Source organism: Cydia splendana, chromosome Z (genome assembly GCF_910591565.1).
Source record: "Cydia splendana chromosome Z, ilCydSple1.2, whole genome shotgun sequence".
NCBI lineage: Eukaryota > Metazoa > Arthropoda > Insecta > Lepidoptera > Tortricidae > Cydia > Cydia splendana.
This window is the reverse complement of record NC_085987.1, coordinates 19,905,881-19,930,669: the sequence shown is the minus strand read 5'-3', so window position 1 is coordinate 19,930,669 and position 24,789 is coordinate 19,905,881. Positions and strand designations below refer to the sequence as shown.

The 24,789-nt window shown below is 36.8% G+C and overlaps 1 protein-coding gene and 1 long non-coding RNA gene across 2 annotated transcripts in view; both read right to left on the bottom strand.

The window, feature by feature from the left end:
* Positions 1 to 24,789, bottom strand: part of LOC134804945 (uncharacterized) — a 254,799-nt gene that overhangs the window by 117,185 nt on the left and 112,825 nt on the right. The window lies entirely within an intron of this gene.
* Positions 131 to 24,789, bottom strand: LOC134804790 (dopamine receptor 4). Its single transcript, XM_063778030.1, has 9 exons — positions 24,063 to 24,789; positions 20,543 to 20,645; positions 15,526 to 15,647; positions 13,753 to 13,951; positions 9,055 to 9,168; positions 7,976 to 8,179; positions 3,439 to 3,511; positions 390 to 516; positions 131 to 316 (listed from the first exon to the last, which is right to left on the bottom strand). The coding sequence occupies exons 1-9, from the start codon at positions 24,703 to 24,705 to the stop codon at positions 204 to 206; spliced, it is 1,698 nt and encodes a 565-aa protein (XP_063634100.1). The 5' UTR covers positions 24,706 to 24,789; the 3' UTR covers positions 131 to 203.

Genomic DNA, 24,789 nt, shown 5'->3' with positions numbered 1-24,789 from the left:
TCGAAATAAAACAAAATTAAATTAAGAAATCTTTGTCAACGTATTTTTGATCCATCTTTGTATTATAATAATTTATTGAAAACATTTGTAAGTATAGGTCACATTGGTAGCATTGTAGTTGGCGGGTACCTAATAGTGACGAAAGTTTGGCAATGTTGGTTCAATCATAATAGTCTCGATTGTATCTGGCACTGCGACTTCATTCATGTTCGAGGAGCGCAGAGATATCGCCAGCGGTAACGCCGACTGTGCGCATAACTGCGAAGCGCTGCGTGTGGACCCCACAGCGGATCGATACAGCGTACAGCGCCCGCGTCTGGGGACAACACTAAATATTAATATTCCTTAATTCCTAAGGTACGAATATTTCCTATAAAATGCTATTTTACCTTGAACATTGACAGCAAAGCAACCGTAGGAATGCAGCTCGAAAAGTTCTATTGAAAATAGTGTAGATGATGGGATTGATAGTCGATGAAACATATCCCAGCCAGAGGCAGACGTCCACCACGTTATCTAAAAAAATAATAAACAGTAGGTACGTATTCGGTCTTGAATATGCTCTTTTTCTTCTGTCCTAAAAGAGAGAGCTACAACAGTTAACATCCCTTGTTTTTATCTGACACTATACTTTGCGTTAGTTACATAAAAGTTAAAACGAATCGTAGGGATTAGGAGTATCTTCAGTAGTGTGAATAAGGTTGACAATCCACACAAGTAATATTCTAAATGGACTACTATATTTTCTGTTACCCAAGTTTACATTAAACTAATCACAAATATATATCCCCGATATAAAATACATGCAACATTATAGAAACTAGCAGGTCTGTAGCCTAGCATATTTTATTCTATTACTTAATTGTAGGTATTTATCTCAAACTTTTCATTATATTTTGAATAATCTCAGGTGAATTTTTCGGGCTCGGACCCTAATCTGTTAAACAAAAGATAATGTTTCGTTTATGCAGTGGTTACAATGCTTACTGCTAATAGCCCCGACGTAAGTAACGGGAACAAACCCATTTAAAAAGCAAATTTACCATTCTAATTACATGGTTCAAAGTCTTGAATCAGCTCATTCGGAGATAACACGTTTTTGCTATCTCTAAAAACAAGACCACCCTAATTGTTCTCTGAACAAGCTGTCATATGAATTTGAACCTTAATACTATCACGATAGTTGCTTTTTAAACGGCATGGTTGCTTTGGCACGTGGCTGTAGACCGGTCTTAAAAGAAACAAAGGCTTTTGTTTAACGGATTAGCACCCGAACTCGAAAAATTCACCTGAGATTATTCAAACTATAGATCCCATGCACGTCTTTCCACAGTTTTTCTTTTGACAGCCTAACAAGTCCGATACGACGCTACTTTCACTTCTCGTGCGTAATCTCAGTCTACTTTCTTCTTGGTCTTTTATTTTGCTATGTTAAAAGGGTAATTTATAATATTCTCTTTATTTATTTTTCGTCTTAAGTTAGGGTTTTTATAATATGAATATAAAAGTAAAATATAAAAACACTTACAAAACGATAAAAAAAAACATATAAACACATTATAAAAAACCTAACCTAGGGTACCGCCAGCAGCGGGGCAAGGCCCAAGCTACCGGTGGTCAGGGCTGCAGAGAGAGGAACCGGCGGACTATCCGCGCCGTGTCCAAGATCACCGCCTTCTGCATCTGACCCTTGATCCAACCACCTAGCGAGAGTCTCTCAAGATGTTGGTCGAGACTCTTCGCTATTAGACCGTTCACTGAAACGACTATCGGGACAATGATCGTCGAATCAACATCCCACATGGCGGTTATCTCGTGAGCCAAGTCTAGGTACTTACTGGACTTGTCCTTCTCGGCCTTCACGAGATTCTCATCATGGGGGATGGTGATGTCAACGAGCACGGCCCGACGTTGCGATCGATCTATTATCACAATGTCAGGCTTATTGGCTACAATAGTCCTGTCTGTGATGATAGATCGATCCCAATAGAGCGTGGCATGACCATTCTCGAGAACAGGCGCAGGTAAGTACTTGTAGTACGGTACTTCGCGGTCCACAAGGCCATATAGAAGAGCAAGTTGCTGGTGAATAATTCTGGCTACGAGATTATGTCTGTGCAAGTACTCGCCGTTAGCAAGATGAGAACAACCGGAAATGATATGCCTGAGTGACTCTCCGGGACGGCGGCATGCCCGACAAATGTCGACCGTACCGTCCTTCAGGATATATTTCCGATAGTTGTTCGTCATCATCACTTCGTCCGCAATTGCACAGGCAAAACCCTCGGTTTCTCCGAAGAGGTCCCCGAATCGTAACCAGTTCACCGACGCGAGCAGGTCCACATCGGGTCCCGTGAGGGCCTTGTAGAACCGCCCGTGTAGCACCTTACTCTCCCATGCCGCCTTGCGATCCGCAGTACTTAGTACCACAGGTTTGCGCCAGTTCTCGTTTGCCAAGGAGAGCGGCGTGAGGTTCCTGTCTACTGCCACCACATCACGATGCATCCCACACTCGTTGTTAAGGAAATAATTCCTGAGATTGTACACCTCGCGGTTGTGGAGATCCTTGGCGTTTAGGAAGCCTCGGCCTCCACACTTCCGTGGGATGTACAATCTCATAACTGACGAGCGTGGGTGTAGCATGCGATGTGTGGTGAGCAGTGACCGGACCCTCCGATCCAGGGCGTCCAGCTCGGTCTGAGTCCACCTTAGTATGCCAAAGGAGTATGTGAGTAGGGGCATTACCCAGGCATTGAAGGCGCGCACTTTGTTGCCTCCTGACAAAAGACTGTTAAGGACTTTTGTGAGCCGACTGAAAAAGCGCTCCTTCACCGACCGTCTAATACCTTTTATAATTTATAATTATTATTATTGTAAGGCCTACAGTACTCCTTTTGCTAGCTATTTTATTCTAGAGAGGTCGTAGTTCTAACCTAACCTAATCAATTTTTTCACGGTTTTTGATTCAATTCGAACCTAACCTGAACCACTTTTTTACTAGGTATTTTATTCTATGGAGGGTTAAACTTCTAAACTAACTTAACCCATTTATGTTATACTATTATGCCACACAAATAATGTGATGTCGCTTGTTACAACAAATAATATGCTTTAGAGTATGTAATAATTATGGCAATGCATATTAGACGAAGTGTAAATATACCTTATGACGATTATACCAATAATAACATTATTTATACCGTTAATTAGGTATTACGGTAGTATACCATTTATTACGTTATTCAAAATAACGATACATCAAACTATAATATATGAAAAGTAATTACCTATAACAAATGTAATGCACCCCTGAAATATACTTGTGTTGTGAGATTCCTTACCTGGGACAGAACATGTCGGACACGAAGCAAATAGGATATTTAATAGGAAGAATGGAGCCCAACATAACACGAATGTAAAAAACACCAAGCCGAGTACTTTGGTAGCTTTTTGTTCATTTGCTACGGCATTAGCAGTCATCGCGCGGTCTTTTTTCCGGTAGGGTAAAAATCTGTAAGAAAGTAAGAATTAAAATCGCAATATTGATATATGATTACAGCATATATATAACTAACTATAGTGATGCGCATGGCAAAATCAATTGGACCAGTGTTCCAATGGTCGCAAGTTCGAGTCTTGCTGGAGGTGTAAGTTTTTTCATTCCATCAATATCGCTCGCAGATGTTTGTGCTTATTAAAAAAAATGTGTATTATGGGTTAGCACATTGTTACTGGCGAATTCTCAATACTCGTGTCTGTTAAAGCCTGACCAGATACAGTGAAACCTGGATAAGTGGAAGTTGGAACCTCGAGGGACAAGCAAATTTGTCTCACTTAAAGAGGTATTCCACTTACCCAGTGTCTCACAAGGAAGGGTAGGTACCCAACTGTCCGGCCCCGATTTGATTAATTTTTATATATGTATGTTATAGAGTAGTCCAAAATAACGGACATGTATTTTTTTTTAGCTGCCCATACTCAACTTCCTGGGAGAAACTGGCCTCCAAAGTACTGAAAAGTGACAAAACGCTCTAACTTCTGTAGAGAGTTTTGTTCAAGCTCTAGTTAATTACTGGTTTGAATATATGTTAGAGAACTTGAAAAAGTAATGGACACGTGTTTTGTTATTTCGACTCAAACTCATATTTTACAAAAAAAACACACTTCAAAGTTTCATACTTCTCATCATTTTCACTCACTTTACTTTGGTAATTGTATTACATTATTTATTCTGAAAACTGCAAACTTCGCGGTAAGTACATGGTCTCTTTTCTCATGTTTACTCAAAAAAAATATGGCGGTTCTAATTTAAACAAATGTAGGTAATATATGTATTTAAGCTGTAAACTAATTTCATTAGCGTGCAATTGAATGCCATAATATTTTTCAAAAACGTATTTTAATAAATAAAATATGCCTTTAAATACTGCAGACATAAAGGGAAATATGTTTATGTGTCTAATAGTATTGTAGATAGATAAAATCTACTTGTATAAGAAAACCGCTGTTGATTTGCATCCACGAGTGTAGTCAAGTGCATTTTGTACGAGTAGGTTAGATACATTGTTGTTCCTACGTAATGTTTTAACATAAAGAGAAAATGATTGTGAATCCTTTAAACGTTATTAATTTACTTCTTCGCAACTTTCAAACGATGAATCTGTTAGAAACACCAATAAGGAAACAAGAAATCGATTTTTTTGAAAAATTACAACAACTACTGCTAGAATCTATGCATGAATTTAATACAGAAATAACAGAGGAAGTATCGCTGGATTTTGAAGAGCGAGACATAGACTTCAACATTTAAAAAATAGATGAGTATTGTACCGATGACGACGAAACTGTACTACTTAACAAAGAAATGGATGTGGATATTGAATACAAAACCAAAGCCGTAATTTTTTGGAAAAATGAATGTGGAAAGAGAAAACTGAATTTTAGGACGGTTCAACATAAATTTAGAAGACTTGCCTCTGAGAAACAGTTGAAAAGATGGGTTTATCACGTTGATTACTGATTGGAATGGTCGCAATTTCGAGTCTTGCCAGAGGTGTACACTTTTCCATTTTATGTATATATACCAACCTTTTAAAGGTAAGGTTGGTATGTATATATATATATATATATATATATATATATATATATATATTTATTGTTGATGTTTAATATTGATAATAGCGGAATCAGTTATGAAGTTGACCCAAAAAAAATTTATTAAGCTATGAGCTTCATCACATATGATCTTTGAGTAATTCTAAGCATTTCAAGCCTGGGAGGCAATAAGGGGTGGGGGGGTACAAAGATGGCCGCCACCCGTCATCATTCAAAAAAATCTGTTCTGGTCCTGGTGGCTACTAGGGCAAGTTTGGTATCATTTTCGTATAAACCGAAGACGTAGAATTCATTGCTGATATTTGTTTTTTTCAGTTTCATAGTAATTTTACAAGAAAAACGTAAAAAGATGAAAATGTTTGATGGAGATTTTTGCTTTGAGAGCTAATAACTTTTTTATAATGGCCAAACATATCATACAAGAAATACTATAATAAAGCGCAATTTATGCAGATTCTAAACATATACACGTTTAGTAATATCCTATTGTAAAAAGATGGTGAAAAAATTATTAAATGACCGCAGCGCGGGTAGTTGGACTCTCGTTTATCTTGCGGACTGGCGTTTATCTTACAAAATGATCGAGTACGAGTATCTACGTAGGTATGCTTACTTTGCTAGATTTTATGATTACGAATAAAATACTTTCATCCAGACATAATTCATCATACAGACATAATTTTGTGCACTTTAATTTTAATGCAGTTGCAACGATTTGGCCCCACGGCCTAGTGTTATTTGACCGGGGTTTTCTATAAGGTGGAGGTACGTAGGTACTTCCCCAGTTGGGCTCTGCTCGGATAGATCTGGAATGATATCAGCTGTGCTGTGCCCTACCACACAAAGCGAGATGACATTTACAGTGCCCATACCTTTCTTCTGAACGTAGTTTAAGGATATACCCTGGTCCAAAATTGGGTCCGAGAAATAACTATTATAACTGAAATTATTGTAATAAAATAGCGCTCTTCTTTTTGCTGATAATATTAAAACACTATTTCTGAGAGAAATTTTACTACTTAGGAAGAGGTAAAATATGTATTTTCACAATAATTTTCATGCTATAACTCACTTTAAGTAATTGTATAGGTACTTACTTGTTGTTTTTAATAAATAACTTCAACCTTCACCTTTTTACCCTATTCTGCACGTAAAGAAAAAAATGAATATGGCAGCATCTTGTCAATAGTTTGTTTTTTTGTTTAATGTCATTAGTAAAAAAAATGGCACACGAAACAGTGAACTTAAAAAGAAAGAAACCCAATGATGATAAACTTTGTCGCGATACCCGTCGTTGTTTCAGAAAAACTGAAGGTAGGTAATATTTGACAAATTATGATTATAGTTAAATGTTTGATGTGCGGTCAGAAATCTAAAAATGTACGACCGTTAAGTATAAACTAGTTTGATACAAATTCAGTGTACCTGTTTTAATACAAAATAGTTACAATCTATTTTGTAGCGAATGACGTAAGAATGACTCCATGATTTTATTTTTCAGCTCAAGCCCTTGCACGACAGTCAACGAGTGCAGAAAATATTTATTTACGAAGAGGGACAGACAGCTAGAAAATATCCCTCCAACGGAAGCCGCTCTTCGCCAGCACACACTTCGGGCAATTTACCAAGGAGTCCATGTCGGGGACAGGCCTTAGTGCCTCTCCAAAAGCTTCCGAGTCCTTCTTCTTGGGGCTGGAGAATGGAAGACAGTGAATGGACTCCTGTTTGGTCAGATTTACCCGATGTCGCAAGTGTGTGCCTGGAGCTCACTCGTTGCCGGTGCAAGGCAGGTTGCAAAAATCGTTGCAACTGCATAAAAAGAAAATTAAAGTACACAGAATTATGTATGTGTACTGGAAACTGCGGACATTAAATATACAGAAAGCATTTTATTCGTCATCATAAAATTTAGCAAAGTAAGCATACCTACGTAGATACTCGTACTCGACCATTTTGTAAGATAAACGCCGCCTAGCGAGAGTCCAACTACCCGCGCTGCGGTCATTTAATAATTTTTTCAGCATCGTTTTGCAGCAGGATATTACTAAACGTGTATATGTTTAGAATCTGCATGAATTGCGCTTTATTATAGTTTTTTTGTATGATAGTTTTGGCCACTATACAAAAATTATTAGCTCTCAAAATGCTCTCAAAGCAAAAATCTCCATCCTAAATTTTCATCTTTTTACGTTTTTCTTGCTAAAATTACTATGAAACTGAAAAAAACAAATATCAGCAATGAATTCTACGTCTTCAGTTTATACGAAAATGATACCAAACTTGCCCTAGTAGCCACTAGGACCAGAACAGATTTTTTTGAATGATGACGGGTGTAGGCCATCTTTGTACCCCGCCCTCCCCGACTAGACGCACGCTTCTTATTGCCTCCCAGGCTATAAATGCTTAGAATTACTCAAAGATCATATGGGATGAAGCTCATAGCTTAATAAAAAAAATTTGGGTCATATATGGCAGCGGGCAGCGATCCATAACTGTTTCCACTATAACGAACTTTAATTGTTAAATTACCTTAACCTTACCTTACCTTATTAAAGTTATTATTGGGTGGTGGCCGAGTGGATATGACGTCCGACTTTCAATCCGGAGGTCGCGAGTTCAAATCCTGGCACGTACCAATGAGTTTTTCGGAACTTATGTACTAAATATCATTTGATATTTACTACTAGCTTTTCGGTGAAGGAAAACATAGTGAGGAAACCTGCATACATCTGCGAAGAAATTCAAAGATGTATGTGAAGTCCCCAATCCGCATTGGGCTAGCGTGGGGACACACATGAGAGGAGGCCTGTGCCCAGCAGTAGGACGTATATAGGCTGAATTATTATATTATTATATTTACCTTAACGTCAATGGATTTGGAGCATGTATAAGTTTCGGCGGTCCTAGTCTCCTATTCCTGGCCTTTCTGGTTTCTACACTTATATTGGGCGGTGTCTGGGTGCCAACGTTACGCGCTCTTTTACTCCTTTTTGTTTCTGCGCCGTTTAAGTAGCTCAGTTCTGGATGTGAAACACTCAATCCAATCTTGTTACTTTCATGACGGCTATGGGATAAAGTATAATAGTACATTATTGTCGAGGCTCGGAAGTAGCAACTTGCAGGCTGAGGATTCGTTTTAAACGGACGACCTTGGGAGTCCGTTTAATTGAATCCGAAGCCAGCAAGTAGCCTTCCAGCCGAGTCATATATAGTGCTTTTCTCAAAAATGGTGCAAGAAATATAAATATCATAGAAATATTTTACAAAAGCAACGTTCTTACGTATATATTTTCACAGAAAAAAGTAGAAACAATTGAAAAAATTTGCTTTGCCGCCTTTTTATTTTTTTAATAAAAAAATAGAAATGTATTTTTCTGCCGAAAATACGCCAACCTATTTGAGACAGCTAAATAGTCGCGGTACTAATCATCTGTTTGGCTGTTTAATGGGCCTGTGCCTTCGTTTGATATGGCCATTTCAACTTTTAAAAAGTTTGGAACTCGACAAATAATGGAATTTGTATGCAACATTGCAGTCCCAAAATCGAGACTGCAATGTTTTTAACTTTTTAATTTTTGACTGACCATAAACTACGCGCTTCGCGACCTATTTTTTAAACGGCAAAGTCGACTTTGCCGTCCATTTTTGAGAAAAAGAGCATTATATCACAGCCCAATTTTTTACCATAAACGGGATGAGTCGATAGCAAGATTTTCAAATATCGTGCGTAATGAGCTTTCTCTCCAAGGGTCACGTACATCACACAATTTTATACTTACACAGTATTTTTTATACGTAAGAACGACTCACGCTTGACCTTCAAATCAAATACCGATCTAAATAAAAAATAATGTCCAAATAAACCACAAAAGTTGACATAATGGAGTATTTTGTTACAAGTTATTTTGATTTAATCCATGAAATATTAAAAGTATTTACCCTGCTACCCTCCAAGTAGTCTGCCTGGTTACTGATCGACTTGTGGACAGATTGGGTGAACTTTTAGCCCCGATCCGCCGTATGCCAGGTTGTCCAGTGTTGAAGCCGCATAGCCTGAGATTTTTACAAAATTCAATATTAACACATTCATCACAAGCAATTAAACTATCGATCCGCTGAGCCCCGAGTCAATTACACTGCTACAATCTCATTTTAGTCTACACGTACAAAAAAAAATGTAACCAATTTTAAATTGAAACCCGTCGACATGAAGCAATTAAATTGCCAAACAGATAATAAACTTAGAATTTTAACGTCTTTGCGTGAAGTTATCTTATCCAACCAACGACCTTGAATTTCATTATCCGTCCAAATCAATACATTTGACAATAAATTTTCCTGTATGGACCAATACTGTTAAATTGCAGAGCTGAAAATTATGTGGTACCTATACAGGTTGAATCCTAAGTCGTGAACAGAAATATGTGTTTCTCACTGTTTAACTTTAGTTTAAACATGTGGACGTGACAACAGGCAAAAATATGTAAACTTTGTTTGTTAATTCGTTAATTTAAAAAAAATGTTTTAAATTTACTGAGTCTCATAGTCACCCTTATTGCTACGTTAAACATGGTTAAACTGTCATAGACCCACAACATGTTACTAAGATTAAGACGAAACAGGAGCTGAGTTTTAAATATTTTAGGTAAATATACTCGTCTCGCTAACGGAAGCGGCACCTAAAAGTAGTGCGATGAGGACAAGGCGAAAAATCCTGCGTAAAAATCTCAAAAATCGAGGTTTCGTACTCCTCTGTTTCCTCCTCCAAAACTTAACCAATCGTAACTAAATTTGGAAATCTAAATGATTATGAAATTATCTGTGTCGGACCGTTTTGCTTTTTTGGCTAATTGATATCATTTTTGAATGCCACGCCTCTCATTGCGGCATAGTCAATTAGGCCATTTTGGCCATTTTTGAAGGGCTCTAGGGCCTTAAAAAACAAAAATATCAAAAAAAGCAAAACGGTCCGACACAGATATTGACAATATTAATCTGTGTTGAAAAAATCATTGCTCTAGCTTGAAAAACCACGGAGGAAAACGAGGAGTACGTTTGTATGGAGAAATGACCACTCCCGTTGGCTCTTACTTAATCATTCAACAGATTTTACGCTCGAACGAATAGTACCTACAGAGCAATCACGAAAAGCATTTTGAGAACGTTACCCGAGTCACCAGTGCCGACACATAACCTGATTAGTAGCATGGTTCAAAATCTCCGGGACTATGGACACTTGGACAGTTTACTGCTCCAGCTGCACAGGCGAGAGGAAGGCCGATTATTCGTCCGAAATACCTGTTTCATTCATAGTAGGTTGAGTAAGGTCATGTAGCATGCACTTTAGTCTCAGGCGATGCCGCTTGGCACGATTGTTCCTTAGGTCAAACAAAGTTGATTTGCCCCGGTAGCCGGGAGATCGTACCATGCAGACCCCCCAAAAAGGGGGAGTGAAAGGGTCGGCTCCCCAGGTCCAATCTATGCTATATTCCTTCCTAGTCTTAGCAACTAGGGCAAGTTATATATCATTTTCGTATAACTTAGGGACGGGGAATTCATTTTCGAAATAATTATTATACCTTTCCATACAAAAAAAAATTGTACAAAAAAGGAAAATGTTATGTAATTTTTTGTAACAATTTTGGATGTTACAATCACAGTGTGGCGATTTGCACTAAATAAGAAACTGGACGATGTAGCCCATGTATTCTTTATTCAGAAAAATATCACTTTATAGTAGGCATTCATACATTTTTTCGTAATATAAAAATAATTTATAGCGCGTGGCGGTAACGATTTCCATACAAATGGAACTATGCCCAAAGTCAAAGATTAAAAATGTTATTAAACACTGAATTTGGCATTTTAAAAGTTTAAATGTTATAATGTTTTAATGATTTTTTCCATGCGTTTTTGCCCTTTTTTGGTACACATTTGTTGTTTATATTTTTCTTCCATACAAACTTTCTCCCCCCCCCCCATTTCCCCCCTTAAAAAAACCCCCTTTAAAGAAAAAATATTAAAACATTATATTTAAACTTTTAAAATGCCAAATTCAGTATTTTTCCACTTTTAAATTTATTCTAAGCTTAATAGCATCGTTCGCAGACGTTACTGCTTGCTAAAAAAAAATTCAAACTATATGTTACATGTTACGAATTGAATGCGTACCTATTTTATAACACATTATTTGGTTTAAACGCCCAGTGTTAATGTCCTGTCAGGGAGAGGGGGGTCATGCGAAGTGTGACATTACGTATTAACGACCTATCATTTTCCTAAAAAAGGAAAAAGTGATCGGTTTTTTCAGAACTATCAAAAAGGAAAATGTACTACGAAAGTGATTTTTTTTACAGATCAGGTCATACCTTCAGAAGAACCTCTTGCAGATTCTCGAGCAGACATAACCAATTTTAATAAGGCGCGGCGGGTGGCGGTCAAGTATCGTAGCAGAAGGATGCATAGAAAATTCAGTAGCCAGATAACAAACTAAAAATATGCAAACAAATTTCACAGTCGTGTAAAGCCAGCCAAAGGCGATCTTCAGACCAATTACGATTTGCTCAGGCCCCTCTAAAGCTGACAATACAGAATCCCCACTATACTAAGTCGCTCTAATTTTGGCGGACGACGTTTAACACAGCTTAATAGAGACCCAAAACTAGAATCGCAAACATGCGAAATTAATGATACTATAAGTCAAACCGGATGCATAGAAAATTCAGTAGGCAGATAACAAACTAAAAATAGGCAAACAAATTGCACAGTCGTGTAACATAAAGCCAGCCAAAGGCGATCTTTAGACCAATTACGATTTGCTCAGGCCCCTCTAAAGCTGAAAATACAGAATCTCCACAATACTAAGTCGCTCTCATTTTGGCGGCCTACGTTTAACACAGCTTAATAGAGATCCAAAACTAGAATCGCAGACATGCGAAATTAATAATACTATAAGTCAAACCCTAAAACTTACGGCAAAAGCATTTAATGTAACACTTGATAATTGTAACTTCAATAGAGGCTATGAGTAAAATCACATCAATAAAAGAAGTCCTGCTAGATATTACATAAAAATAGGTTAATCTACCATGGGTTAATCCGTTAATCTCTAAGGCAACCATGGAATGGACCGACTTTTTAATAAGGCAACCTATTTCAGTTAGACTATACATAAGATTATAATATATACAATTAAATACTAAAAAAACTGTCCGTAAGCAATTTTACTCGGCAACCTATTTGCAATGAGTCAATGTGACATATTATCTATCATTTATTTCTTATAAACGGGCCTGACACTGGCTTCGGCGTTGAGGGAGTCCGGTGATTGGCTCCGTGCGTATCCTTCACCAAACACCGGAACCTTCCTGTGCTCCACACAGGTGCCCCTGCGGCAGTGAAGTCGACGAATTAAGACACCACGGGTTACCCTGTCAAAAAAGTGCTGGCCGCTTTTCTAGACACGCCGCACTAAATGACAAATCCGCCGGTCTCTTGCATCCATCAACGTGCCAGCTCTAATGGAGCCAAATGGCATAATTAGCCAGAGACGACGGCAAGAAACCGGACGGTATGTCTCTGGTTTTTGAACTGGGTTTGGGAAGGGTGGTAGTGTGGTACGCTACCTGTGTAGACACACTGGCCTCTTCCCACCTCACGGGAACTAGTAACCAAGCAGGTGTGGCGGCTAAATTAACAGTTTCAAACATAAATGTCGAATGCTGTTATTTAACACTCAAAACATTTAGCGGCAGCATCAATATCTTTAATTACCCTCCTTTTCTTTCTCTTTGTACTGGGCCAAATTTAAACATTTAACTTTTTCTTACTTTTAATATCTTCATGTTTTGTTTTATGGCGGTAGGCCTCATAATTTGTTATATTTTAGTTACTGTTATGTTTATTTTTTCCTCTATGTGTTATCTGTTTTTAATTTTATTATTGTCTGTATTCCCTATTATCTTTAAGTTAATTAGAAGTTAGGTCCCCACTGAAAATCAGCGCTGCGACTTACCGTAGCTTTACGCTGAGTGGGGGTCCTTTTTAACGTCCATCTGATCTATGTCTTGTTTTTAATTTAACTGGTTTTGTTTGACATAAATAAATGAATTTTCTTTCTTTCTAAAGCGGCCGAAAAGCTCAAGTCCAGAAGTACAGGGGTCTCGGCCCCGAGTATATTTTTATGCCATTTGGGGTTGAAACCCTTGGTCCGTGGGGTCCAAATGCTCTACAACTTCTTAAAGAGCTATCTAAAAGACTGAATCGATTTGACTGGTGACCGAAGAGCTGCCAGCTTTCTCGCACAACGTATTAGCATCGCAATACAGCGGGGAAATGCTGCCAGCGTCCTCGGCACCATGCCAAAGTGGCCCAATTTCTTAGATGTATTTTAATTTTATTTAGTATTAGTTTTGAGTTTTAATTTAGTTTTATTTTATAACACCACTCGATTGTAATCTAAACATAAACACACACCAGGTTTCTTATCACAAATAAATAACAGATGAGGGTAGATATTCCTTATAACGTAGCTCCCACTATCAGTAACAATTGTCAAGGTGAATGTTTATATTAAAGTTGATGGAAAGAGTTACATACCTACTACTATGTCAAATAATATTCAAATTAAAAATTTACCTTCTTTGAGTGCCCCCCGATACTGGCGTAGCCGCCAGTTTGGCTTGTCTCTTCAAGAGGTGGACCGTCAGTGCAAATGAAACTACCATTGTCAACATCGGCATGTAAAAAGCGACGAGTGAGCCAAATATCCAGAAAAGTCGGTTGTTGATAACGCAGAGCCCTTGATTAGGCATGATGTTTTTTTTGTTAATTAAACCTATAAAAATATCAACACATTAGGTACGCCGACGTAGGTTCAAAGTAAAACTACTACATAAATAAGAATGTTTAACTTATAAATTGCAGTTTTATCCCCAACTCTTTGGTGTTAACACATTCAATGCCAGCGACCAACTAGGTGGGTTTTATATTTTCGGTTCAACGCGTAGCGCGTAGCTCGCGCTGAAAGTGAATGCGTTAAACATATCAGTTGTCTACGCATATAAAAACCAGAAAGAAACTATTCAACTTCATCAAATGGCACTTTTTGAATGCAAATGATTGATTTGTTGACGAAAATATAAAAATCGCTATATGTACGCCAATAACATTTGAGGAATTCCCTTGATTCCTCATGTATTCCATCATCAGAACTGGAGTTTGACAAACATTGGACCAACCAACTTCGAAATATAATTCGTCGGGTGAAAATGCGTTTGTGCAATACGCCACTTACATTGGTTTGCAGGAGAGCGATAAGAAGCAAGAAGCAAAAAAAAACTTTTCGAAAACTTTTACATTTACCTAATAAATGTCGATGTTTAGGTACTATTTATAGTACCATACAAATATTTTGATTAAAGTGGTAATCATGAAATAAAAGCATTTTTATTATTTCCATGTCCGTTTTTGATGAGTACATGTTAAAGGTACAATGTATGACATGACACAAAAGTGTTGGATATGTCAACCAAGGTGTTTGTACATAAAAACCGATTTTTTTTCCTCGACTTAATATTTTTACACTTTTTTAAATATTGTATAACTATGCTACACGCTGTATAATTTGGTATTTCGTCGAGTAGCTAGCACTCGCCGCGGGTAAATATAATTTAGCAATCAGGTATCACCTACTACACCCTACCCCTCAAAAAATTAAGCGTAATTTAATAGCGCCGTTGGGAAATAAATTGTAGAAGACCGTTTTCCAGTGCTATTAGTCGTCATTTCTGTAAGTAGGTACATGATTTTGTGAGTAAAAATACCTAATTAACATTTTTCACTTGTTCCCCATACATAACCAACTTACATAATCAGCACTGGGAGAGGACACATAATTCCTACTCCATTGTTCTTTCCTCGCACAAAACCAACGTCATGAAATAGTTATTTGTACAACAAGAGATCAAAGTTTGATATTTCTTCGAGTGCTTATTTTGAGTCCCGTGCAAGCGAAAGATTCTATAATCTTGAGCGTAGTAAGGGATTCAAAAGCGCACGAGATGTAAATAACTTTGATCTCGTGTAGTACACAAAATTTTTCACCCTAAGCAGTGAGAACATACCGAGAGGGACAGAGATAATAGAACCCAAGTATATCGAACTTGTATTAGACCCCGCATGTTGAAATGACATTTGACTATAAAGGTCACTTGAATGTCATTTTGTCTCACTCAGTGAGCAAAATCGCATTTTGCTCACTGAGTGAAACACGCTTAGTGAGCAAAATGCGATTTTGCTCACTGAGTGAGACAAAATGACTCAGTGAGCAAAATCGCATTTTGCTCACTGTTTTTAAGAAGCAAAGTACCCTTGTTCGAGCTGCTGAGGTGAAAAATTGTTTTAACTTACCCAATACTGTTATAGAACTCGAAACTATCATGCTTAGTAGCCATACAAGTGCTATTTTTATTATGACAACTTTCTTGGTGGAATGGTGGCGACTCTTCAGTGGGTTACGAATACCCACATACCTGGAATTAAAGTCATATTTTTATTGTTCATTGTAGATGATCCAAACTCTCTGACTTATGTAATTAAAATTTTTAATACAGATATTTTAGACTAGCTGTTGCCCGCGACTTCGTACGCGTGGATTTGTATATTGGTGCTTATACCTATATTCTACATGAGCATAGAAAAATAATGCAGCAAATGAGAAGGGACGGTTAATCTTTTGTTAATAATTATACAAATCATGAGATTAGTCTATCACAACATACGAAATTTCAAGCCCCTAACTGAAAAAAATTGTTTTCGACATAATCCCTCTCTCAACCCCCTTAGAAGATAAAGATTTAATATAAATGTTCGCCCCCGATACAAAATTTTAACTCCCTTAGGGAATAAATTTCTTAAAACGCTGAAATCACTTTTCTTGTTTTCTATTACATATTGTCTTTTTACGACATTTCAAGTTCACTATTTACAAAAAATTTCGTTCCCGATGCAAACTTTCAATCCTTTTTTCACCAACTTAGGGAATGAATTAAAAAAACGGTGAAATCAGTTTTTGTCTATTTTAATATAATGCACTTTTACCATGTTTCAAATTCCTAGCTCAAAAGAAAACTTCTTCCAAATATAAACTTTTAACCCCCTCAGGGGTTGAATTTTCAAGAACGTTGAAATAAATATTTTTGTAATCTTATATGTCCTTCTAAGAAGTTTCAAAGCATTTGTAATGGATTTAAACTATCAACCCCTTTATAACCCTTTTGGGGGATGATTTTTTAAAAACGTTGGATTTGCCACTCGTTTATTCTAATAATATGCGTTTATACAAAGATTCCAATCCCGCACTCACAAAAATGTTTGATCTCCAAACAAACAGTCAACCCCTATTTCATCACCTTTACGGATGAATTTTCAAAAACGCTGATGTTAGTTTTCTTATCTTTTAATAAAATACTTTTTTACGTTCTTTAATAGTTTTAATATCATCTAGCGTCCACACGTACATACTTTAACGCACGGCCTGATTCGATCGGACAATTTAATCGGATTGGCGAAAAATTGACTCGTCTGGACAGGGCTGTAGACAAAGTTATCGTGACTAGGGACGTTTCGTTTCTAAGGCTGACTATCCACGATTCCGAAATTTCGAATTATTTTTGTACCAATTCAGTGTTGCCACGGAAGAAAAATTTCAATTCATCAAATCAAATTCAAGACATCAAATCTACCTAAAAGAAGAATGAGCGTCCACCAATAAGTGTTTTATTTTTTGTAATATTAATGATAAACTTTTTAACCGACGCGCGAGAAGAGCGACCGCGTCGGACGTATGAACATGAACACGGGTTTTGTCAGCACGCGCCAGTTCCATACTGGCCATATTTTAAATAATTTAAATGCCTAATCTAGTTATATTATTTATCGCGTATATTGAATTCATCCCGACGTTTCGAACCCTTTACAGCGTTTGTGGTCAACGGTCAATTATATTATTGAATTTTTCAAAAACTATTGACTATTATTTTTAATTGCTATGTATGTTCCTTAAAAACAGAGGGAGGCCTTTGCTCAGCAGTGGGACACAGCAGGCTCTCAGTAATAATAATAATGGCGCACGAGGCGTTAACCATTGGTCGTTCCGTGATGGGAAGACATATAAATAAATAATAATGTATGTTCCTAACCCCAATGGACATAACACGTCTGAATTATTTTTACTACATGTATTGTGCACATACTTATACAAAGTATAAATATCGCTCACTCAAACGTGAAGACATAAAAGTTTTTTTTTTCTTTAAATACTGTCGGCGACTGGCTGGCGCGCGACCTCTTTCGAACATACATTATTTGTAAAATTATATACCTTTTGATTTATTATTCCATATATGTCAGTCTGCCTGTCACCGTGATACTAACATCATCCTTGTGCTTTATTTATTAATTAAAATAATTAATTATATAATATCTACGTGTTTCCATCATCTCATAATACAGTCCACCCCATTAGCTATCAAATACATAAATAACTAATTTTAGTTAAGTAAGAATTTACTTTACAGATGCAGTACCTACATGATTATTTCCATTGTATGTAAATAAATGTTATTATAGCACATTGATCCTAATACAATACACTACCGTCAAAAAGATTATGATGACTAAACCCAATTTATATATTTTTATTTTCATGAACAGGTTTGATCGGTACCTAACCCATTTATTACGCAAACATTCGGCAAAGATCTGTAGAGGCTACACAGCTAATAAAGAACAGCAAGGTGTGTTAAAAAGCATGTTTTGGCCACCGCAATCACTGGTGATTGGGTAAGGTCTGGACCTTACCTTATCGAGTTTTTATGGGATGAACTCGACTATAGGGTCCGAAAACAATATCCGACATCTGCAAAAGCTTTATGGGAGATACTGCAATATGAGTGGAAATCCATTAGCCAAGAAACGCTACACAAACTTGTAGAAAGAATACCAAGGGGTCATTCCAGCATTTTATTCGTTTCTGAACGTACCCCTAGCGCCAGTTGTATATTTAACCCAGTTTAAACTAGTCACTAGTTTAGTTACTAGTGGTAAGTAATTATAAATAAAGTTTCATGGTTAGGATTTATTGGGCTTCTACAAAATGCTTAACTCATGTCGCGCTCGTCACAGTAAAACAATGTTTTTCTTGTTTAACCTAAAAATATCTAACCTCTTGTTGTCTTGCTTTGTGAAAGTAACAATTAGGTTGAGGGCGATTATTTTAGCTAAAAAAACGCGTTGCATTTGTAAATAAAAATCGCTTTTAACGCTTTTCAAAGTATGTCCCACCCGTCACAGTGACCGGTGAGCAAAATGGGTTATCTGATAAAACTGACTTAGTGAGTATAAAATCGTTGTTTTAACTTTATTTAAACGTAGCTGGGTTATACTAAAGCAAATTATATGTGTTATATTGCTTAATTCGGTGGTGGTATTCCTTTTCAGAACACAATGAATGCTACGGAAAGGAAACGCAAGTCACGGGAAAAACTAAAAGGAAACCCAGAAAAATGGTAAGAGTTTTTAGCAAAAGAAAGGGCGCGCGATGCCGAAAGGAGACAAAAAAATAAAGAACTGGTAAATTTGGATTGTGTGCCTAAGAAAAAATATCAGACTGTATTATCAATTTTCTGAACCTGTAAACATTGAAGAGATTTTTTTTTTGTTTTGGCTTATTGCTCTAAGAAAACTACTGAAATGATTACTTGAAACATTAAATAATTCATTAAAGAGCTGATTTAAAGCAAATACAAAAGAACTGTGTTTATATTTTTCATACATTTGTATGCCCAAATGTTACTCGTCCCACCCGTCACAAAGTACTGTCCCACCCGTCACAAGCATTGAGAAGCAAAATTATTTTTGTTTTAGGAGTTATTTGCGTAAATTATACTAATACCTAATCTATACAATATCAGGAACTATATAAAAATAGGTTGTTTAACAAAAGTTTCATAGTTTCTTACCAATTGCGAATGGTGTAAGTCAACTCGCAAAGGAGAGGCACTTTGAAGTCCCACCCGTCATACTTCTTATACCATCAATTTCTCATAATAATAATGACATTTTCATACTTTTTTCGATGGTACAGTATGCAATGACTATTCAAGTATGTGATAATGTCATATTCAATACGTAAATCGTTGCCTTTTGGCAGAAATAAAGCAAAGTGAAGGCAAAAAAGAGTGTCCAACCCGTCACAATGGAATGACCCCAAGACTGCTCTAAGTGGAAAAGCGTCAAGGAGGATTTTCCTTTGTTTTGAAAAACGTTTGACTTTTATTTTTATGCATTTTTTGAAATAAAACTGCGGTTTTATATACTCTACATTTGTCATATATGCTTTATTTTTCGATCGTACCTACTGCAAAGTAGTTTTTTCATAATAAAAACTTCATATAAATGTTTATTGTTTGCATATTGCCGTTATATTTTCTTTTATTGTACTTTGGGTAAATTCAGTTGCTTTGTTTTTTAGGGTTCCGTACCCAAAGGGTAAAACGGGACCCTATTACTAAGACTCCGCTGTCCGTCCGTCCGTCCGTCCGTCTGTCACCAGGCTGTATCTCACGAACCGTGATAGCTAGACAGTTGAAATTTTCACAGATGATGTATTTCTGTTGCCGTTATAACAACAAATACTAAAAACAGGATAAAATAAAGATTTAAATGGGGCTCCCATACAACAAACGTGATTTTTGACCAAAGTTAAGCAATGTCTGCACCAAAGTAGCTTTGAGAAATTCGGCGATTATTTTACAAATTCGTTCGTCGTACAAGATATACCTATATACTTACGCACAACATTGTTAATAACTTAGTAACAAAACACATTGTTTAGAAACGTCAACGAACATTTAATATATTGGCTTTGTACAGTAGGCATGTTCCTGTACATACTTACTTTTGTACAGGAAAATTGACCCCGGCGAAAGCAATCAGCGCGCATTCGAGATAACCCAATTAAACGCGAATACGATTACACCTACCCATTTGAAAATATGCGTTTGCAAAAGTAATGTTGGGAAGTTGGCGCGGGTGCCGTAAATTCTTTATTTATTAGTCATCTGAATAGCCACCGAATATTAAGTTTTATTAACTGTTTAAGTAATGACCATGGCCGTGACCCTAGGACATCCGTGTATGTAATGACACATAGTTATCTGGTTAAATCAGAACAATTGTAATTACAAGACAACCTCGATCCAGTTTATTAGTAATTTAGTAACTACTAGAAAAAAAGTTGTGTAATTTTCTAGTTTAAGTAAAACTGCAGTAACACTAAAAAGGCTTAAATCATTTTGATAGGAAACTGTTGACAAAAAACGGATTAGAGAAAACTATAATCTGATGAGCACTATTTCAAGCAAACCTGCCGATGCTGATGAAGCACATATGCATGATGCTCGCGGAGCATGCTAGCACATCGCACGTCACATACACGTTGCACCACGCCACGCCAAGTGGCCAATAACCTGCAAACATTTACAATCATCCATATCACATTATTTTCGATCGTAAACAGCAAATTCGAGCATGCGTCAACCAGGAAACTGTTATATACTAAGTGCATAAGATTTTTGATGTGCTTTCTGCACGGGCGAAATGGTAAGGACCGTAAGGAAATACATTTAAGCTCCTAACGTAACCAAATTAAATAACTAAACTAATACCATATACGCAAGTAAAAATATTGTATAAAATATTCTCTACTTAATATCCAGAATTACCAAGAGTTTTTGGCAGGATTGACAGGAATTGGTAACAAAACTGTATTTGCGCCTCGGCCACTGTCAGGTTGACCTAGGACCATCGAAAGCTTACCAGCCAGTAGGAGCTTTAATCTGGATACGAGTCATCTATCATGACGTACATAATTAGTTAATTACATAAAGTTTTACTCCAAAAGATCCCATTAGGCTTTTCCTTTAAATGTGATCTTCGCGATAAGGACGGTTGGCGAGCTAACTTAAGGCACTGTATGGTCGTGTTCTTCTCTCACTCCGGCTGAGCGTACGCGTGAGCGAGATAAGAGTGCGTGCTCGGGAACGCGGATATCATGATTTGAATATTAATCTGTTGTAAGTTTTAACAAAAAAAGTAATCGAGGGAGCAAATAATAAAAAAGCGCATTTTTTAAGCGCAATTGATTTTTCCCCTCACTAGCTCGGAAAGCCGTCTTTTATCCTTTAATACAAGCGGGTAAAAACGCATTTTATCCACTAGTGGGGAAAGTCATTTGACCTTGGAGCGTGTTTAAGTAACTTTTGACAGATAACAAAACGTAAAACGCTCATAATAATGGTCCGTTCGATATTAATTATCATTAAATAAATAGTTTGAGAATTTAATAAAAAATACCAAAAGCTTTAATTAATTCATGATTTTAAGTCATAAACCTTAAAATTCCATAAGAAACGTTTTTTTATAATGGTGTTGAATATAATTCTGAACGCACAAGTTGAGTCGACGCAATTTCAAAACGCATCGTCAGAAATGTTAAGATTGTCAACAAAATTTTTACTTTAAAACTTCGCTACAACGACTCCGACTCACGTAAAAATACACAACTTCCACAGTTTTCTCTTATAATATCGTAAAAAAATTAGTGATTCCAGTGATGAAGATGATCTAACGCCGCCTGTGGAACTACTGGCAGATGTCAAAAACGCGGAATTAAGTTTGTTGCCGCAATAATCCTGTATTAAGTACATGAAGGCTTTCGAGCAATTCAATTACTGGAAAAATAAAAAAGGAGCAAAAACCTTCTCCGAGACAGTTTTACTGTCTTACTTTATAGAATTAGCCAGCTCTAAGAAGCCCAGCACTCTTTGGAACATTTTTTAATGCTCAAATCGACAAATACCCAAAGCTGTTGGCGTTCCTGAAAAAAACCGCTACCGGACACAGAGCAAAGAAATGAAAATTTTCACACCCGCAGATATCGTTTTTTTTTTAAATGAAGCTCCAGATTCAGAATACCTAGCAGCAAAAGTAAGTTAAATTTTACTTTTCTTAAAACAACTAACCCCCTTATTCATAAACGTCTACTAAAGTTGACAAGGCGATAATAATCGTTTGTCCCTTTCCGACGTATTGGTATGATAGAAAGGGACACACGATTATTATCGGCTTGTCAACTTTAACAGACGTTGATGAATAAGGGGGTAAGTCCTTAAGCCTTAAAAGCTGTTGTGATACATATCTAGTACGAATCTAATTTTTTGTTTATTTTTCAGGTAATCCTCATCATAGGCATAAGTGGAGCTTGCCGGACAAATGAACTCATACCTAATGACAAAGGACGTTGAGAAATATTCTGACACCTTATTATTATTTAAACTACCGAACACAAAAACAAACATTGAAAGAAGTTTTGTAGTAAGTACGTGATGAATATGTAAAAAATATTGAAAAATATCAAAAGCTGCGGCCGCCCAATACATCAGTGGACAGATTTTTTCTTGGATACCGCAAAAGAAAGTGTATTAAACAGCCCATTGGTCCACATAAAATTGGTGGATTGCCACGCGAAATAGCATCTTTCATGGGGCTAACATCACCCGAACTATACACTGGACATTGTTAGACGGACATCGGCCACTCTATTGGCAGACTCTGGTGCAGACTTAACCACTTTGAAGCGCCATGGTGGATGGAAATCCAGAACAGTGGCAGAAGGGTACCCTGAAGACCCAAAACCCCCTTGAAGGGGTGTTGATTGAGAACAAATCCAAAATATGCAAGGGGATTGTTAGTGGTTATAAGCTCAACAATTCATCCACTGATCCACTAAACTGACCATCCACTTCTAGAGATGCCCTGCTCTTAGAAAGTTTTCCATCAGATACCAAAGAAGTCCCCGTTGAAATTGCTGCTGCTTATATTTCTCCCGCTCACTCTCCTACGTTTACCTTAGAAACCATGGATAAAGAGAATAAATTACCATTCAATAACAGTAACACCCCAGTTACCAACAAGCATAAACGCTCTCAAAAAAACCTATCCATTAACATATCAAATTGTAACAACACAATTTTAAATTTTTAGTGCCACTAAAAGTGAATTTGACACAAGTAATGAAACTGTTAAATAATTACTATTTTAAAGGATGATAAAAAAATCTGAATAGTTAAATAATGATTACATTAATTAAGTAAGAAGCATGTACAAATGAAGACTGATTTGTTATCTTAATTAGTTAATTACAATTTTAAATAATGTTATACTATGTATATTGATGATGATTATAATTAACCTGATGATGGTTATAATGTGTACAAATAAAGACTTATTTTTCATGACCTGTTTTTTTTTTGCACTTTCCTCGGTATAGTGAGGTGAAAAGTTTTGTGTTATACACGGGTGCAAATGTATTTTACTTCTCGTGTATTGAAACACTTGCTACACTCAGGATTCTATTTTAGAACAACTATAGGATCCTTTCGCATGCTCGTGTTTCAATTCCACACTCAGAGGTAAAATACAACTTTGCACCCTTGTATAACAAATAACTATTTTTCCATCGAGCTAAGTAATTAAATTATTGGCAACTGTATGTTCTGTGTGATATAAAAAAGCGGTAAGTTTTTTGAATAACTTCGCTCTCTGAACCTACGGCACCTTAAACTGACTGGGTATTTGAAATGAGCTCAATAACTTCCTAAACTGATGGTTACAACCGTCGGGTAAGTGGGAAAAACCAAAGACGACACAACCTCAACAACTAAAATTTTATGGACGTAAAAGTATTTTGCTACCTACTGGTCTGATAATGCTAGCTAGTCTGTGGAGAGTGGATCATTCCAGAATCCTAATATCACAAATAATAATTATTTTAAAAGAATGCGTATTACGAATAAAAGGATTGCGGTAAATTTATAAAGTCTTACCCAGAAATCCTGGTATTGCCCCCATTGGCATGACGAATAAGCTGACAAGTAAGTCAGCAATAGCTAATGACAACAAAAAATAATTTGTTACATTTTGTAGTCTTTTATCCAAGCACACTGCCAAGCAAACCAATATATTACCCACTCCACCGGCTATTATAAACATGATTACAAATAGAAAGCTCCAATCGTACTCGATTCTTGTAATTGACTGCAAAGAATCATTTTTGAACCTCCATTTGCACTGTAACACTTCCGTAGAACTGTTACCGCTATAATTTCGATCGAAATGATTGTGAAAACAATTTAACTGGTCCCAATGGCAAGATTGAAGCACCGGAAGACTGAGCCATAAGTCCTTTAAAGCACTTTCAAATACAACTGACAGTATGTTTAGTTTAAAGTCAGCGTCGCAGAATGAATTGTTGCGGTATATACCCAAAGTGTCATTAAAACATCTGTTACAAGAATAAGAAGTCTCATTTTGAATGTCAATATTCAAACTGCAATGATAATAATTCTGTGTAGTTAGATATGCGCTGTCTTGACATTGAAATCCGAATGTATAGCCCCCGCATGCAGTGGTAGTTCTATGGCTGCATCTATAATCTTGTATGTCGACGAGCGGAGTGTGATTCGACATTCCGGCGCATTCATATCTTTAGCACGTGAAGTCCGTTTGCTGGAGGCATCGGTGTTAATGATTCGCCACTCTAGTTTTATCTGT

Excerpts from the sequence above, each read along its gene's own strand:
- LOC134804790 (XM_063778030.1), bottom strand. The coding sequence starts at position 24,705 with ATGTCGAATCACACTCCGCTCGTCGACATACAAGATTATAGATGCAGC. Across the intron at positions 15,648-20,542 it reads TGCTTCATCAGCATCGGCAG|GTATGTGGGTATTCGTAACC; the intron begins GTTTGCTTGAAA and ends CTTTAATTCCAG. Across the intron at positions 517-3,438 it reads ATGAACAAAAAGCTACCAAA|ATAACGTGGTGGACGTCTGC; the intron begins GTACTCGGCTTG and ends TTATTTTTTTAG.